The sequence below is a fragment of the Pelophylax lessonae genome, assembly GCF_965119305.1.
Source record: "Pelophylax lessonae genome assembly, chromosome: 3".
In the NCBI taxonomy this organism is placed as follows: Eukaryota; Metazoa; Chordata; class Amphibia; order Anura; family Ranidae; genus Pelophylax; species Pelophylax lessonae.
This window is the reverse complement of record NC_138770.1, coordinates 40,299,024-40,318,730: the sequence shown is the minus strand read 5'-3', so window position 1 is coordinate 40,318,730 and position 19,707 is coordinate 40,299,024. Positions and strand designations below refer to the sequence as shown.

Below are 19,707 nucleotides of genomic sequence, written 5' to 3'. Positions count from 1 at the left end.
GTAGCTCTTCAAAGAGTAGAGATGACTCTAGTGTGAAGAGAAAAGGACAGAGAAGGCGCCTCTAAGTGTAGAATGCAGTCAAGATGGTCACCGCTCTTCCGGGACCACGGTGAAACACACGGAAGTGATGTCAGGAAAGGAGCGGTGATGTATTTCGTAGCATGCGTACTAAACTCCTTCTTCAAAACCCTTTTGTGTTTAAAAGAAGGAGCTTAGTACGCATTCTCTGAAACGCATCACCGCCCCTTTCCTGGCGTCATTTCTGGCGCGTGCGTTCCACAAGTACTGTGTACGTTCCACCGTGGTCCCGGGAAGAGGGCGGCAGCCACCTTGACTGGGTTATCCTGACCACCCTTGAGCTGCTGGATGGCACAGGGCATAGGGAGATGGAAGACAGTGACAGAGCCCCGCCAGGAACATATTGATAATGAGCCTACTTTATGCTTTTGTCTTGTAAGTGTTTTTAACTGTGTAAATAAAACTATACTAAATAAAACTGCTGACATTCTGCCCTTGGAGGTGCCTTCTCTTTCCTTTTTTTTTTTAACTATAACTATAGCTGTCGATTAGGGACGAGCTTGAGGTTAACTTGTTTTCAGACCAAACCTTGGCTGTTCAGGGCGAATACTCGAACATTTACCCATTTGGCTATTATACACTACAGCTTCTTGCCGTCAATGTTTGTTATAGGAGCTGGCAGGTACAGTCCTTAACAACCAGTGGTGACACCGGTCCCATTTACTTACATGTCTGGAAATCCTGGGCTACGTAAGCAAGGGTGTGGGATAACTTACAAAAGTAAATGATGTGGGGATTCCCCCATAATTCATACCCAGCCCTTTAGCTCTGGATATGAATTTAACCATGCTTTTTTTTTTTTTTTGTATTTTTGCATGGGGTTCCCCCCAGATTCCAGTGGTCTCATTGGGGCCTCAGTGACATCATTAAGTGAATATGGTTATATGTAAAAATGGTCAATGATGTCACCCAGGACACAGTGCCCTTTTTTATCAGCTGTTGGCCACTGGAGCTGTCAGAAGTGGATAAATAGTCATCGGGGTAAGATCGGGTCTTGCAGGTATTTTTCTTTGCAGTTGTTGGATGTCATGATTGATGTGGATCTACAGTGCTAGATGACATAATGGATGTACTTGGTGGGACATTTTTTTTTAAATCGGGACTTGTTAAAAATTGTGGGTTTTTGAATTGTTTTATCACTACTGTTTATAGTGTTTTTATATTTTTCCAGGACACGCCATTGAGAAACCCTCAAAGGATCTTCTCAATTTATCTCCAGGTTGTAAAACGGAAGATGAGGACATCACAAAAGATTGTGCAGGAGAAAAGACAATGAGCTCAGCTATCCATGGAGGACTTCACAGTGTGGATAGACCATCAAATCCCTCTGACGTTGAGCAACCTCGTACTGTGAGGGATGGTGCCAGAAATCAGGGGGAGGAAAAATGTTCCTGTCTTGAATGTGGGGAAAGTTTTAGCTCTGAATTAAGTCTTACTATACATCAGAGATCTCACATGGGTGAAAAGCTTCATTCTTGTTCTGAGTGCTGGAAATGTTTTACACGGAAATCAGAACTTATACGACATCAGAGATCACACACGGGAGAAAAGCCGTATTCTTGTCCAGAGTGCGGAAACTGTTATGCACGGAAATCAGATCTTGCTATACATCAAAGAACTCACACAGGCGAGAAGCCGTATTCCTGTCATGAGTGTGGAAAATGTTTTACACAGAAAGCCCATCTTACCACACATCAGAGGTCTCACGTGGTGGAGAAACCGTATTCTTGTGAGTGCGGGAAATGTTTTTCACAGAAGTCAGACCTTGCTGTGCATCAGAGATTGCATACGGGGGAGAAGCCCTATTCCTGCCCCGATTGCGGGAAATGTTTTCCATGGAAATCAGACCTTGTTACACATCAAAGAACCCACACAGGAGAGAAGCCATATTCCTGTCCTGATTGTGGAAAATCATTTTCACAAAAGTCTAGTCTTACTAGACATCAGGTATGCCACTCACAGGAGAAGCCATATTCCTGCCCTGAATGTGGGAAATGTTTTACACGGAAGACCTATCTTAGTGAACATCAAAGAACCCACAAAGAAGAATATTTCGTTCTCACTCTAGTATAGACTAATCCTAATAATCCAGTATCTCTCATGTTGTCAGCCCATAGCAGATAACTGTGGCCCCAGACATAGAAAAATATATTAATGTCTTTGTGTTTGCGTTGTGCTTTGGAGAGATCTGTGTAAGACCAGAAATGTTGAAATGTGTATGGAGGATTTTATATACTGCATTGCCATTATATGGATACGGTTAGATATGACATGTATTTATTTCTATACAAAGGCGATCGCTCCTGAATGATGGAATGAAAGAGTCGTACTAAGCAGAACGTGTTAATGTTCCTTTAATGAATGTGATAGTGCACCTCTTTATTTATTAGTATGTAGACCAACCTGCATAAACTAATATGAAATGGTTCCAACCTTCAAGAAGAACTCTGGGATACTATTTAAAAATTACTATTTAAAAATGACAATAGGTACACTGAACTATGTAATTCAATACATTTTTAGCATTTTTAAAAAAAATAAAGATCATTTAGTGGAACAATATAATCCAATAATCGTGACATCATCACTCTAATTCAAAAAATAAAAGCTTCTGTTGACCCTAGGAGGAGTTGTAAATGCAGGGGCACATCAAATCCTGCCTCACTCTACAGCTATGAGAAATTACAGTTCCCATCATGCAGTGAGAACTGTAGTGAATGGGCATAAATTTGGGCGGGTACATTAAGCATGTCATTATTGCGCTGAATGAGCTAGTGTACTCATCCATATGCTCTAAAACAGTGGTCTTCAAACTGTGGGCTGGATGTGGCCCTTTGCTTGCCTTTATCAGGCCCTTAGGGTCCAATGACATCAATGATGGGGCACCATTCCTCCCACAGACACCAATGATGAGGCACCATTCCTCCCACAGAGACCAATGATGGGGCACCATTCCTCCCACAGACACCAATGTTGGGGCACCTTTTCTCCCAAAGACACCAATGATGGGGCACCATTCCTCCTTCAGACATCAATGATGGGGTACATTTTCACTCACAGACAACAATGATGGGGCACCCGTCCTGCCACAGACACCAATGGTGGGGCACTATTCCTCCTGCAGACACCAATGATGGGGAACCTTTCAACAATGGGACACCATTCCTCGCACTGATACCAACAATAGGGCACTATTCCTTCTATTAAAACTAATGATGCAGCACAATTCTTCCCACAGACACCAATGATGGGACATCAGTTCTCCCACAGATACCAATGCTGGGGCACTACAGTATTCCTTCCACTTAAACCAATGATGCGGCAACATTCCTCCCACAGACACTAATGATGGGGCAGCATTCCTACCTTGACTATCAACAATGGGGCACTATTCCTCTCACTGATAAAAACAATAGGGCACTATACTTTCCACTAAAACCAAGGATGGGGCACCGTTTGCTCTCACTGACACCAGGGTGTTTTCTAATACCACTGGCCACAGTATGGCCCCTCCAAAGCCTCAAGAACAGTAAACTGGCCCTATATTCAGAAACGTTGGAGACCCCTGCTCTAAAAAAATGCCCACATATCTCCACCCACGGTGCTAAGCCTGACACAGCAAGATGACTGGACCTGGTATTGACAGCTGAATATACTAGCTGAGCCAGGGCGTAACTCAAGGTGGTCCGGTGTGCTGGCTGGACAGCCTAAGCTGAGAGGCTTAGACTGTTTGATGCTAATTTGTGACAGTTTGCATCCTTCTTCACACCTAGGCCTAGCACAGACAGGAAAGTTAGACAGAAGAGGTGCTAGTAGAAAGGACTGTACTCCACAGAGGGTTTTTTTGTCTCTCTCAGTAATTGACTACCTTTGCCTTTTTTTTGAGCAGCCACTATTTAAAAAAAGGTCTAGGTTGGAGGTTTGAGATTTTGGGGATTGCACGTTGTGTCTTTTTTGTTTGTCACCTTTGCTGTAGGATATACACAAACAAAACTACCGCTTTTGAGAAAAAAATTGCAATTAAATGAAACAATGGTTTGGGGCAGGGCGGGCCACGCACCCCAAAAAACCTTGCCCCCATGTTGATGAGGACGAAGGCCTTTTCCCCACAAACCTGGCCGGTAGTTGTGGAGGTCTGCGGGCAGGGGCCTTTTCAGAATCTGGAAGCCCGCTTTAACGGGGGGTCAGATCCCGCCTCCCCATGTAAATAAGTATGGGTACATTGTACCCCTACTCATTCACCAAAAAAAGTGTCAAAAATAAAAACACAAAATGACAATCACTACTATAACATGGCAATAGGAAAATGAAGAATATTGTCTGCAGGGGCCCTGAAGGCCACACAAAAAGGGCCACATGTATCCCCTGGGCCGCAGGTAGGGCACCAGTGGTCTAGAAACCATGGTATATGCACTATATTTAAAATGTATCAACCCTGATGTTCTGTCTAAGATGCCACAATAATAAACATCCCCCAAAAGTATGCTTTGTTGAAAAATAAACCCTAAAAGTTATTTAGCAAGAGTGTTGGTGAGTTTTTTGAAGTTGTAATTTTCTGCCACAATTTTTGTAGAAAATATAAAAATACAATTTGAATTTTTTCAAAGGTCATAATTTTGACAAATGATTTCTCATACACAGCATAGGCACACTCCCAAATACACCGCAAAACACCTTCTGCTATTTCTGCTGAGAAAAGGGATTCCACATGTGATACTTTTTTCTGCAAACATGCATAGGGGTCCCAAAATCCAAGGAGCATCTTTAACCGCTTTCATGGGGCATAAACTATGCCTATAATTTTCTGACTATGGCCCTTGAGCAACAGGACAGTAGAAACACTGTCAAAATGACCCCATTTTGAAACCCTGAAGACCCCGTGGTATTTTCTAAGAAGCAAAGTGAGTCTTTTAAAGATTTCATATTTGCCACAGAGCATGTGCATACTTAGAATTACACCTCAAGACACATTCTGCTACTCCTCCCGAGTATGGGGATACCACATGTTTGAGACCTTTTTACAGCCTAGTCCAAATGCATTCTTCCCCACACACACAAGAAAATGGCCGGACTAAAGTGCCCTGCCTGGCTCCAAAACGTTGCCATATATTTGCCATGTGACCACGAAAATAAAGCTTTGGACCCTTTCGAGGAATTCTTGGTGTGTTGATGACATTTCTTCACTTTTCACAGCCCAGCCACATAGAGGGACCCAAAATTCAAGGAGTACCTTCAGGCTTTTAAGGTGCATAAATCAGGCATCTAATTTCCTGACTACCTGTAGGCATACCACATATAAGAGGTTTTTTCTTTTCTTTCTTTTTTTGGACTGATTATCTACTGGACATTGTATTTTGGGTATCACAAACATTACCAAAATTGTATCAAAAACAGTGTACTGCAATGCATCTGTATGAGTGGTCAGGGAATATAGTTTATTGTAGCGTCACCTATAAAAGTCCCAATTCCCTTAAGCCAAGTAAGCCTACTGGTATGTGGCTGCCCCCAGAAATCACTGTATACACAATGCTATGTCCACTGGCTAGAGGCTAAAAAAAAAAAAAAAGAGTGAACAAAAGAGTTCCTGTGTTACCAGAAATGTAGCTCTTAGCTCCCCTGCTGAGAAAAGTAAACGAAAGCTTGGCTGGGACAATGAGGGGCTAAAGCCTAGTATACACAATCAGAAAATCAGATGAAAAATACCACTTTTGAAGCGATCGTACGATAATCTGATCATTAGTACACAGCTTTCGAGAGCCAATCATGACAATTTATCCAAAATTATCCGAAAGGGACAAAAACGAAAAAATACCAGATCGTATAGTTTTCCTTTTAATCTGTACAGTATTCGTCCGAAAAAAAAAAAAAAAATCAGAAGAGCAAGACCACACATGCTCGGAAACAAAGCAATACAATAAAATACAACACATTACATCACTTCTGAAGTTGTATTCTGTCATATGAGAATTTTCGTAACTTTAGTAACCTCTTCATTTTCGATTTGAGACTAGAATAAATAAAACAGACAATCACTCATCCGATATTCTCATAGTGTGTACGAGGCTTAAGGCTTAAAAGGTTTACCACAGGAATCCTGGAGACAGAGAGGGTAAAACAGCTGCTCATTGTCTCCAGCCAATGTAGGGGACATGTATTGAAGGGATTGCATGACATTTTTCTAGTAGGTCACGGGGGAATAACTAAGGCCAGGGCTTAAGTGACACAGGAATGTTTCTCTATGCCCAAGCAGCTACCTGCTATCTAACAATCAATGGACTCGAGCAGTGGGTATGAGCCAATCCTTCTAATACCAGAGGCTTAGGAAGAATCAATTTTCACCACCTCAGTTTGCACAAATGTATAATAATACTACAGTATATGTATAGTAATACTATTTGGGGTCAAAAACACACCATCCATCTTTCAGAGGGTCATGAATCTACTCTACTGGATCTACTGGAAGGGTTGGAAACAACTCTCTATCTGAAGGACCTTGCAGTGTTTGGTCTTACCTGGGAAGAACACCTTGTGCTCCTATCACCAGTCCTGGACAAACTGTCAGTGACCGGATTGACAGTGAAACCCAGTACATGTCAGATGGACATGGCAGAGGTTCCATACCTGGGGCAGCAGGTAGGAGGCGGTATCTGATCTGAGAGAAGAAAGGTTGAGGCCATCATGTCCCCGCCTATCTTTTTCTTTTAAGTAAAAATACAGTAGGGAGCCTGTATGCAACCATAGTGGCTCGGCTGAATTGTTTACTGACCTAACTAACAGAAAACAGCCTAAAATGTTGTCTTGGATGCCAGATTGTAAGCAGGCCTGTCTAACCTTGAAGGAGGTGGTGGCCAGTGCGCAGGCTGCAGATTTAATTTCTCCCTTTCTGGTGCCAACTTACGCCTCTGCCTGTGGCTCAGGTGCAGTCATGGACCAGAGAATGAGAGAGGAGAGGAACATCTCAACCTTTACCTGCGCAGGAAGTTACTTTCAAAAGAGTTAGCATATACCACATGTAGCACCCTTAAAGATAGGTGCTAGGATTAGTTCGATATAGTGCTGGCTCACTGTGTTCAACAGGGCTGTGTGTGTCTTGTTAGGTAAATTTAGCCTGCCTTACTGTAATCAGTGTGGCTTTAATTATTGTGTATCTTTGCACAAAAAGTATTTCTCTTATGTCCTCCGACAGTCGCCGCCTCCTCTAAGTCATCACTGTTGGGTATTGACTTCCGCTCCGCAGGAGTAGCTAGGCATAAAGCTAGACAAAAAAACAAAGGCATTTGCATATACACACCCATGGGGGCTGTCCCATCTGGCCAATACCCCCCTGCAGTGACCACTCCCAACTCAGTTTTAATCTGCCTAGCGTCAGGAGTAGTTAGGCTTCCCTGTGCTGGGGCTACAGTCTCAGCCTGTCTAATCTTTTTTATTTGATTTTCTTTTGAAAATGTCAGTTTTCTCCTACTTTACTAGCTGTTTATTTTGTCAGCTTTAGTTTTAGTCGTTTCTTCGGATGAAGATGGATCATGCGGTGCTGGGATTCGGACTGACCGCCCTGGTTCTCCAGGGCAGAGGGTCAGATGGACCCCCAGCCCACCATCGAGCGTTCAGCTATGGTTCGCCCTGGCACTATGAACGACCCATCCCTGCTCGCAGCAGGGATGCAGCCGTGAGGTGGCTACCTCACAGGACATATCTGCGATGCTGCAGTGTCATGTCCCTGGCAAACGGCACTCCCTGTCAGATGAGGACAGAGGCTTTCTGTTCATAGAGGCACCCCCACGCCATCTGGTACAGGTAAGTACTTCTGTGTGGGGCCTCTGTCTGGGGTGGCAGTCCTGTGTTGCTGTGTGTCCCCCATGTCTGTACCTGTGTGACTCCCTGATGCGGTCCCTGTGGGGATCGCTTGTGCATGCGCTGCGGTGCTGTATATTTTTTGGGGGTCCCCTTCCCTGTGTCACTTCGGTGCTTGTTGGGGGTACAGACTGCGTGTGTGGCGGCCATAGCGGGGTGAATCCACGTGGTCCACCATTTTAGGTATGGGCAGGCATGTTTGGCTTCTCTATGGGCAATCTACATGCTGTTTTTGGCACCATCCGCCGTTATTTTGCGGTAGCCGAACGATCGTTCCGACCGCATGTCCGGCGGCCATTTTGGCGGAGCCTCCCATGCAATCCTATGGGGCAGCCATTTTCCCTGGGTCATGCAGCCTATAAGTTCAGCCTACTTTAGAAGCGCTTCCTTTTCCTCTGAAGCAGGACACTTGGTGGCAACACTCTGCGGTTCTCCTGTGGCCTCTCTGAGACCTGATTTGGCCGCTGTAGTGGCGACCTTGGTGTCAAACATGGAAATGCTGATGGCTGAACGTGCTGCTAAAAAGAGGCCCAGATTGTCTCTCTCCTCTGATTCAGATGGTGATATGGCTGCTGCTGCTGCGAGCGTGCCCTTTTCAGGGTCTCGCTCATCCTTGGACCTGCTGGGGTCTGAGGGGGAGGCAGAGGTGGAGGGGGTTGATACCTCTTCCCCGGGGTCGCCTGAAGAGCGGGCGACCATGGATGACTTAATTGTTTCTGTTAAGGAAACACTACATTTGGAGGATGAGCCCTGTCCTCCGGGCGTTGTGCCCTCATTTGGGATGCACAGGACCCGCAAGTCGGCGCAGGTTTTTCCCTGCCCACCTGAGTTTCATTACACTGTTAATGAAACATGGCGCACGTTAAAACGTCCATTCCTGGTACCTAGTCGGTTCAAATTGCTTTATCCTTTTGCACCGGCTACGGAATCGCGATGGTGTGTGCCTCCACAGGTAGATCACACTGTGGCCGTGTTAAACAAGGCTACCTTGGTTCCTTCTGAGGATGCCCCGGTTTTCCGGGATCCCACGGACCGGCGGTTGGAGTCTCTAGCCCGCCATTCCTATACGGTGGCGGGCTCGTTGCTCAGACCCGTTTTCGCGTCCGTTTTGGTGGCTCAGGCGGTGGCTGATTGGACTAAGGTGCTTAGGAGCAACCTTGTGTCTGATGATGTTCCGCCTGCCTGGATGGAAATGGTGGATCAAATCCACCAGGGAATCATGTATCTGTGTGATGCGGCCTTGAATGAGGCCCCCGTAGTAGCACGCCTCTCTAGTGTCTCGGTACTTAACCGGCGACTGATATTGCTGAAGAGCTGGTCGGCGGACCAGTCCTCGCGGAAAACAGTTGCTGATTTTCCCTATGCTGGCTCTCGCCTTTTTGGCGAGGCGTTGGATACCCTGGTAAAAGGTGTCACGGGGGGCAAGAGCACTATGCTGCCCCAGAACCCGAAAGACAAGTCCTTTCAAGGCAAGCGGGGTTCTGCGCCTAGATCCACTCAGGGTTCCTTTCGTGCCTTTCGGGAACCAATCCAAGGGCAAGCCCTTCAAGGCCCAGGGCAGTCGGAAGAAGCCCTGGGCGGGTAAGCAGAAGTCCGGCAATGCCGGCTCGGCGGGCCAATCTGCCTCGGCCTGAAGGGGCGCCCTCACCCATTTCAGGGGTGGGGGGACGTTTGCGTGGTTTCCTCCAACCTTGGCTGCTCCGGATATCGGACAGGTGGGTTCTGGAAATCGTTCGATCGGGATACAAGATCGAATTCCTTTACCGGCCGGCGGACAGATTCTTTCCCTCAAATCTTCATTTGCCTCCGGGGCGTCTGCAGGACATGAATCAAGCGGTGCAGGACCTTCTTGCTCAGGGGGTGATTGTCCCGGTGCCTCATCGGGACAGGTTTCGGGGGGTTTATTCAAATCTGTTCACTGTGCCCAGAAAGGAGGGCAAAGTGCTTCCTATTCTGGACCTGAAAGCGCTGAACCGCTTCGTGCGCGATCGGAAGTTCCGTATGGAGTCTCTCCGTTTGGTGGTGGCCTCCTTGAGTCCAGGAGAATTCCTGGCCTCGATAGATCTGAAAGATGCGTACCTGCACATCCCCATTTTCGAGGGTCATCAGTGGTACCTTCGTTTTGCTATCGCAGAGGACCATTACCAGTTTGTGGCATTACCTTTCGGTCTCGCTTCGGCACCGAGGGTGTTTACCAAAGTGTTGGTGCCGGTTCTGGGCCTGCTGAGGGCCCAGGGCATTGCGGTCTTGGGTTACCTGGACGATCTACTTCTGAGATCACGTGCCAGCCAGGACCTAGTGCGCGATCTGTCCACCACGGTACAGACGCTCCAGGAGTTCGGATGGACCATCAACGTTCAGAAATCGACGTTGTCTCCATCGCTTCGTCTTCCCTACCTGGGAATGATTCTGGACTCTGCTCAGGCAAAGGTGTTCTTGCTGGAGGACAAGCTCCGGACTTTGCGGGACGAGATCAGGTCCCTCAGGGACAGCCCGTCCTTGTCACTCAGGGCCTGTATGCGGGGCCTGGGGTTGATGGTTTCGGCCTTCGAGGCGATACCGGCAGTTCACATTCCGGGTGTGGAGAATTGGCAGGCCGACTATCTGAGCCGCCAGACCCTGGACCAGGGGGAATGGTCCCTGCACCCGGAGGTCTTCCAAATGCTGTGTGCGAGGTGGGGATCCCCGGACGTGGATCTGTTCGCATCCCGGCTAAATCGAAAGGTGGAAAAGTTCGTGGCAAGAACGCGCGATCCGCTGGCGGACACCTCGGATGCGTTGGTAGCCCCTTGGCATCAGTATCGTCTGATGTATGCCTTTCCCCCGATTCAGTTGCTGTCCAGGTTCCTCCGCAGGTTAGTTTCGGAACCACACCTGGTGATTCTGGTGGCTCCGGACTGGCCACGTCGGTCCTGGTATGCCGACGTTGTTCACCTGGCAGTGGCGCCTCCGTGGCGTCTGCCTCTGCTGGACGATCTCATGTCTCAGGGACCGATCTTCCATCCTGCTTTACAGTCGCTGGCTTTAACGGCCTGGCTGTTGAGACCCAGGTCCTGAAGGACAGGGTTCTCTCCTCTGAGGTCATCCCTACCCTTGTCAGGGCTAGAAAAACCCCCTCTTAAAATCTATTACTGTACCTGGAAGGCTTATTTTGCCTGGTGTGAGTCCAGGGGGTTCTCCCCTCGCTCGTACTCGGTGTCGAGAGTTTTGGCCTTCCTCCAGTCTGGTGTGGACCAGAGCCTGGGGCTGGCCACAATCAAGGGCCAGGTGTCCGCACTGGCTATTCTTTCCCAACGCCCTGTGGCGTCTCATTCCCTGGTTCGCACCTTCATTCAAGGTGTGCGACATTTGGCTCCTCCCAGGAAGGAGCCCTTACCTCCATGGGACTTGAACTTGGTTCTGTCCGTGTTACAGCGTGCTCCCTTTGAAAACATTCGGGAAATATCGTTGCCTCTGCTGTCTAAGAAGGTTGCTTTTTTGGTGGAGATCACTTCGGCTCGCAGGATGTCAGAACTGGCAGCGTTATCTTGCCGTTCTCCGTACTTGGTGATTCACCGGGATAAGGTGGTTTTGCGTCCACATTCCTCCTTTCTTCCTAAGGTGGTCTCCTTATTAATGAGGACATTGTCCTACCTTCGCTTTGTATGAAGCCTAAGCATCCTAAGGAGGTTGCTCTGCATTCCTTGGATGTTGTCAGGGCGATCAGGGTTTACCTGTCGTCTACGGAATCTTTTTGGAAAACGGATTCCCTCTTTGTCCTTCCAGAGGGACCTCGGAAGGGCATGGCTGCATCCACAGCGACTATTGCCAAATGGATCAGACAGACCATTGAACAGGCTTATGCTTTGAAGGAACGGGTTCCACCCTTCCCTGTTAAGGCGCACTCTACCCGATCGGTGAGTGCGTCCTGGGCCTATTGGCATCGGGCCTCGGTAGCCCAGGTGTGCAAGGCTGCGACTTGGTCGTCGGTGCACACTTTTTCCAAATTCTACAAGGTAGATGTTCTGGCATCAGCTGATGCCTCCTTTGGCCGCAAGGTTCTTAGTGCGGCAGTGCCATGAAGGACCCTTGTTTTGTGGGTCCCTGGCTGTTGGTATTTTCTTTCCTGCGCTGTTGCTCCTGTTGAGCATTGTTTTTTCTGTTGCCCAGAGGTTCTCTTACTGTGCATGTAAGGTTCCTTTCTCTGATGTGGGTACTGCGTTGCCTTTTCTACGGTTGCGTCTCCCACCCCTCATGTCTATACTGCTTTGGGACATCCCAACAGTGATGACTTAGAGAAGGCGGTGACTGTCGGAGGACGTAAGAGAAAACTGAATTTTTGTAAAATCTTACCTGTAAAATTCCTTTCTCTGAGTCCTCCGACAGCCGCCGCCCCTGCCCCTCTTTTGGGGTTCTTATTACCTACTGCTATGCTACCAAACTGAGTTGGGAGTGGTCACTGCAGGGGGTATTGACCAGATGGGACAGCCCCCATAGGTGTGTATATGCAAATGCCTTTGTTCTTTTGACTAAGTCTTTATGCCTAGCTACTCCTGCGGAGCGGAAGTCAATACCCAACAGTGATGACTTAGAGGAGGCGGCGACTGTCGGAGGACTCAGAGAAAGGAATTTTACAGGTAAGATTTTACAAAAATTCATTTTTTTCTATAGCTAATGTATTTGTACTGTATATTTTATATACAGTTTTATAATTATATTTGTACTCTTTATTGCCATTATACTGTATGTGGAATGCCACATGCCAATTGTTAACCTCCCTTTTTTGCCTCCAACTTTCTGGAGCACTTCACCCTATTTTTGTATAAAGTTTTTGTTAGGAGCTTTAAGCTCAGGCCAATGAGGACATGGCCTTTTTATGGTGGGGGGTGAATGGCAAACTCTCCTAGATAGGTGCTAGGATTAGTGAGACTAATGCTGGCTCACTGTGTTTAGTGGGCCTGTGTGTCTTATTAGGTACATTTAACTTTCCTCACTGTAATCAGTGTGGCTGTAATTATTGTGTTAGGTAAATTTAGTTGAGCTCACTGTATCCAGTGTAGCTGATTAATTAGACCAGTTCAGCTTTTTAGCTGCTGCTTGCCTGATAGCTCTTTCTTATTTCCAGAGAGCTGTAGAATTCTCTGGAACATAGGTGTGCAGCTAAGCAGTTGGCAGTATGAATATTTATACAGCCCTGGCCAATCCCAGGGAGCAGGGCCCTGAATGCATGCTGGGTAACTGTATAAATTCTCTGAGACACTGGACCTCCTGGAGAGCATCAGTCCAGCCTGGAGGGTGGCTGTCCTCCAGGGCAACGCTGCCATGTGCTTCTCTGGATGCTGAAGCTACAGAGAGCTAACTGAGGGGGCTGTCTGCTAAAGATCTCGTCTGGTATCACTTGAAGTTGGACGCAGGCAACCAACTGCCCTTGGACATTCTGTGACTAAAGACTGCTGTGAGAGATCTTAGAGACTTTTGGGCTGCTGCCACCCCTCTGGTGCTAGAGAGTCAGCTGTGTGTTTGGTAAAGGGGGGATTGGCTGATGCCCTGAAGAGCTCAGTCTATTTATTTCTTTGAGAGAGGACTCTACTCTGATTGCTCTAAAGAAATGTGTGCTTTAACTGCTTCTACTACAGAAGAGCTCAGTCTCCGTTGTTTGTAAAGGAACTCCTCTCTTGGGGCTCTAAGGAAATAAGCCAGATTCTAACTGCTTCTATTACAAGCCAAGTCCACAGTTTGCTATATGCAAGGACCTTTGCTTCAGCTTAACAGAAAGGAGTTATCTGTCCTCAACCTGTACGTACACTATATTACCAAAAGTATTGAGACGCCTGCCTTTACACGCACATGAACTTTGTTCGCATACTGGTCTTAGTCCATAGGATTCAATTTTGAGTTGGCCCCCCCTTTCCAGCTATAAGAGCTTCAACTCTTCTGGGAAGGCTGTCCACAAGGTTTAGGAGTGTGTCTATGAGAATGTTTGACTGTTCTTCCCGAAGCGCATTTGTTAGGTCAGGCGCCTATTCATTCCAAAGGTGCTCTATTGGGTTGAGGTCAGGACTCTGTGCAAGCCAGTCAAGTTCCTCCACCCCAAACTCGGTCACCCATGTCTTTATGGGGAGATCATCTGATCCAAGTGAATCACTCTCAGAATAGGTAAGTATACACATCTTCCTTTCACAGGGTAGTTCGAAAGGGCGTTAGGAGCAGGATTAAGCTTAGTTAGGAACAGCCTGGAATTCCACTTTACCTAAACTAAGTGTCAAATGCTCTTATTCTGCTGGCACTTAAATTGTGGCCCCAAGAGCAGCAGCATTTTTGTGTAGGGTGAAGCTATGCTCATGATAGCACAGTGTGAGTTGACACCTTATTCGTCCCATTTTGGTAGCAGGCTGGTGGGACTGATATTGTTGAAAATGGCCAGGGTCTGACACCATGTTCGTCACACAGTGTACATTAACATTTGCAATTGGCAGATTTGTTTTTGGATGCGTATACTAAGCAACGTGTGAATCAAACCCAAGCAGATTCTCTTATCCCTATTTGTCAGTTGTCCCTATGCATTCTTTTTAATTCACTGACGCTGTAGTTGTCTGTGTCCTCCCTTTTATGGTGAGGGGTTGGCTTATCTAAAAAAAAATGCAATTTAAGGCCTGCAGGCCATAGTTGAAAGGCCACCAGTGCATCAAACAATTGTCCAAGGAGTTTCTTTGGGCTGCAGTTGCCCTGAGCTTCACTAGGTGGTAATCTCACTAATACTGAGACAGGAATTCTCAACAGAAAACAGACAGGAAGTGATGTCAGATACAGACAGGAAGTGATGTCAGATACAGACAGGAAGTGATGTCAGGTATAAATAAGTTCCAGGGAAAAGGTGAGTTGGGAGGAAGTAGAGAGAAGACATTGTTGAAAGTGGCTGCAGAGGAGGTAATAAGATAAGATATTTTCTATTTATTATTATTTCAGGTACTTATATAGCGCTGTCAATTTACGCAGCGCTTTACATATACATTGTACATTCACATCAGTCCCTGCCCTCAAGGAGCTTACAGTCTAAGGTTTACATCCAGTAACCCCCGTCATGTCCGTCCTCTTCTTCCATAGTCACTGTGACGTCTTTTATCTCCAGCAGATGATGATACACACATATATAGTGTGGAAACCTAGATTAACCCCTTCAGGGTCAGAATATTTCCTCACTTATGGATAGGGATGCACCGATCCGATATTCGGATCGGAAATCGACCCCGATCCGGACAAAATAGCTGGATCGGAGATCGGTAAAATTTAGCCGTCCCACGGGCCGATCCGGTTTTTGCTGAGTAACGGCTCAGCCATCCCTTACTGGGTGCAGTAATAGTATGGGATGGGAGCCGCTACTTCCTGTATAGGTCCGGCTCAAAGGCGGAGTGATATCAGATGCACTCCGCCTGTGAATGGAGGAGCCACACACATGAAGCAGCGGCTTTGCTCTGTACTGCAGCCGCTTGCTTTGTGTGTAGCTCCGGATCGGTTCTGTATCGGTATCGGCGATTTCACATCGCCAGATATCGGTATCGGCTCCAAAAAAGTCGGATCGGTGCATCCCTACTTACGGACCGTAGTATTCACTTTATTTTAGAGGTTATTGATGAGTGCAAGGCTCGGTCGGAACACAAGTCCAGACTGAACTTTGGCTGTTTGGGCATTTTGTTATTACACATGACAACTTCCCACTGTCAGTGGTTGCACCATTCACATAATATCTCTGTGCCCCCTGATTGTTGAAGGGGGTTTCCTTCATTTTAGACTAAAAGTCTAGTAATATGGTCCTCTAAACAAACAGCACTGACAATAAATAGACAAGACAATGACCATCCTGACCATACATGGCCTACAAAGGGCAATTATTACACTACACAGGCAGCCAATGGGCAATCATTACAATATGCAGCCAACACAATGATGGAGTGCAGGGGTCAGGAGTATGGAGCATAGAGCCCCTTACATTGCTGGTCAGGAGGAAGGAAACATTCCCCAGCCTGCCATGAAGAATATCTTCCATCATTGGTGTCAGAGGGAGGAAAATACTGAAGGTTCTGAGGGAAGAAGAGGAGCTGAGGAGGTACTGAATCTGAAGGATATTGGTGCCCCTGAGAGGGGACTGGGGTTAAAGGTTTTGAGGGGGTAATGTATCTAAAGGACTCTGAGCTCTTGATAAGGTTAGTGGGCAGCAGGGCTCTGAGGAAAGAGGAGGTTGTAGGGCTCAGGGGGACTCTAAGGTAAGGAGGGGGGCAATCAGTCTATGATGGTCTCCCACCTGCTTTTACTTTCCAGACCACCTTACAGAACTCCTGCCAGAAAATGAAGGCAACCTTCACCTTCTTACCATCTCACTGATCAAATAACATTTTCCAAGATACCAAGTGAATAAAGAAGGGTAGTCCTTCACAACTTGGTGGAAACTTGTTCTTAGAGGAGGTCTATCTGCACAGCATTGCCTAATGGGTGGTCAGGGATCAGTGCTATACATCTGAGGGAGGCAATCCTATACCTTCCCATGACACAGGCTCTGGCATTGCCGGTGCTGGAATTCAGATCCCCAGGAACCCACTGTTACGCTGTACAATGTCCTGGATACTACAATATACTTGGCAACCAAGAGAACAAAACCTTACCCCCTGCTGTCCTCCTCCTGCCCACACTGGGCTGCCATTGGAGGACAGAGAACAGATTCCTCCCTCACAGCCCTCTACTCCACTAGAAGCATCCTCTTGCTATCCAATCCCTTCTCTTACTGCAGAGAGTGACAGTGACATCACTCCTGTCAGTCAGCAGGCTGCTGGAAATTGGAGCCTTGCAGCCGGAGTTCTGCCAATTATTTATTTATTTTCAGGTTCTTATATAGCGCTGTCAATTTACGCAGCGCTTTACATATACATTGCACATTCACATCAGTCCCTGCCCTCAAGGAGCTTACAATCTAAGGTCCCTAACTCACATTCATACATACATAGTAGGGCCAATTTTATACAGGATCCGATTAACCTACCAGCATGTCTTTGGGTTATCCTTATTAGCTGGAAAATCAATCCAAAAGTCAATAAGTTCCCCTTTCTGGAAATCATGGCCTTACAGCACTGCCTCAAAGCATAAGACTAATTAAAACCAGTTCAGAAACAAAACCAACCCAACAGAGAAAAAGGAATTTCTGATCCGGCAGGCCAAGAGGGTTCTGGGTTCATGAAAATGTAGCAAAAACGAAACAGTCCACACTAAATGTGTTCCCATGGGGGCAGTAGTTCTTAAATGTATAGCAACCCTCCTATTACCCCCCTCACATCCACATCCTATTATTGTGTGACCAATACCATCCAAATAATTCTTACTTTTATTTCCCAAAGTTATCTGTCTACAAGGAGACCTGTATAGATCAAATGATGGCACCAATGAGGTTGGAGGAGGATTGGAGTCACATGACTGAGAAGATACTAAACCTCACCCTAGAGATCATCTACCTGCTGACCGGAGAGGTGAGGAGGATTCTGGGAGGTCACATGACATCACTCTTATCTCTATTAATAAAACACAGACCTGACCGGAGAGGTGAGGAGGATTCTGGGATTCTAACATGATATTCCTTTTGGTTCCTCAATACAGAGATTTCCTCTTCTGAAGTCAGGTGATCATATGACCATCACAGTGCCTCCATGTGACTCCCTAAAACCTGAGAGACACAACATGCAGAAGATTCTAGAAGTCACCAAGAAGATGATGGAGCTGCTGACAGGAGAGGTGAGCGGTGCTGGGAATTCTGGGACATTATCCAGTAACAGACAAGGGATGTGTCTGGATGGTGACTGTATCATTGTGTGTGTCAGGTTCCTATAAGGTGTCAGGATGTCACTGTCTATTTCTCCATGGAGGAGTGGGAGTATTTAGAAGGACACAAGGATCTCTACAAGGACGTCATGATGGAGAATCAGCCGCCCCTCACATCACCGGGTGAGAGGAGACTTTATTGTAAAGGAGAGAGCAGTACGGAGGGTCCACCTAGATCCCCCATCATCTGATAAACACATAGAAACAATGTATTCAGTCAGTGTGTGTGTTTCCTACAGATGGATCCAGTAATGGGAACCCACCAGAGAGATGTCCCCGTCCTCTGTATTCCCGGGATTCCACACAGGAAGGTCACACCATCCCTCACCATCATCAGGTAGATGAGGAACAATCACTGATAGTATCATTAGGATCTGTACATTATCTGCATTGTTACCATTGATGTAATTTTTATTCTATATTCAGAGTGGAGACCTGAGAGATTCTAAAGTTGAGGTTAAAGAAGAGATAAAAGAGGAGGATGATGAGGGTGGGGTGATGGAGGAGTCAGAATTTCTAAAAGAACACAAAGATCTGTACCAGGACACCATATTGGAGTCATCCAGCTACAGGAACCCACCAGAGAGATGTCCCCGTCCTCTGTATTCCCGGGACTCCCCACAGGAAGGTCACACCATCCCTCACTGTTGCAAGGTTTGTAGGATAGAGCATCTAAATGTGATGTCACAATATTAAAGTTTATATTTTAAAGATGATATTCTGTCTCATTTTCTTGATTTAGAGTGGAAAACCAATTGATATAGAATTTGAAGTTAAATTAGAAGAAGAAGAAGAGACGTATGTGAGGGATGATCAGCAGTCTATGGAGGAGAATGGAATAATTAAGCTAATTATAGAGGAGAACACTCCTACAGAGATCAGCACAGGTGGGCCTTCAACACTAAATACATTCCTCCACCCATACTGCTCACTGATTGGTCCAGAATAGGGCGGGGACTGGGTGATATCAGCCTGTAATACCCTGGTCACTCTCCTGAGCTGTGTTCCCTGTTCTGTATTCCTGTATTTCTCTTGGATAATCTTCCTTCTCTGTGCTGCAGACACAATTTATGTATCTAGACTGGATTTATGTAGATTCTGGGGTTCAGCTGACAGTAAAATGTTCATTTTCACCATAGGTGTTACTAGACCTAGGCACCTAAGTTTAATTTCTTGGGTCTTCTGCCCCACACCCGGGTCTAGCAAGATCTCTGACAAAGGAATTCTCCCGGGTTACTTGCTCTATTTTCTGGCTGTGCCGGGTGGAGGGATATGTCTGTATAGTCTCAGACCCAAGTAACTGAGTGCAGTCTCATGAGATGGGAGGCAGCGGTGTGGGACCTCTGCAACATGTCTCATGTAAACATTTAAACTTTCGCTGACTACTGAATACCAATATGAGTCCTGACCCTTAAGCCCCGTACACACGTACCGATGGTCGGCATACAAATGTTCCTCTTTTCTCCCCGGGATGTCGGTGTCTGTTGAAAAGTGCAAAGACAGCACAAGGACAGCACAAGAATTTTGTCTGCAGACTTCAGCTGACTGCAGAAGTGATGTCATGTAATGGTTAACCCTGTGTTTTTAATTTTCTGAGCATGCCCAGTCTTGCAAATCTGCGGTCTGTCGGCCGAATTCTGTACTGACAGGCGAACAATCGTCCGTTCTGGTGTCCGCAGACAAAATTTTTCATGTTTGCAAGAAAGACTTTTGTCCGCGGATTGTGCGCAGACATCTGTCGGAGGCACCATACTAACACGCGTACAATCGGCAGATCTTTCGTCCGCCGACGTTTGTATGCCGACGATCGGTACGTGTGTACGGGCCTTTACACTATATACTCTATGTTGTACATTACATACTCCTGACCCCTGCACTATATACTCTATGTTGTACATTACATACTCCTGACCCCTGCACTATATACTCTATGTTGTA

The 19,707-nt window shown here is 46.6% G+C and overlaps 1 protein-coding gene across 1 annotated transcript in view; it reads left to right on the top strand.

The window, feature by feature from the left end:
* Window positions 1-19,707, top strand: part of LOC309550292 (uncharacterized protein) — a 979,642-nt gene that overhangs the window by 762,740 nt on the left and 197,195 nt on the right. Inside the window, 1 exon segment of the mRNA XM_082250695.1 lies at window positions 1,250-2,025. Within this exon segment, the coding sequence (XP_082106821.1) occupies window positions 1,250-2,025 (776 nt within the window).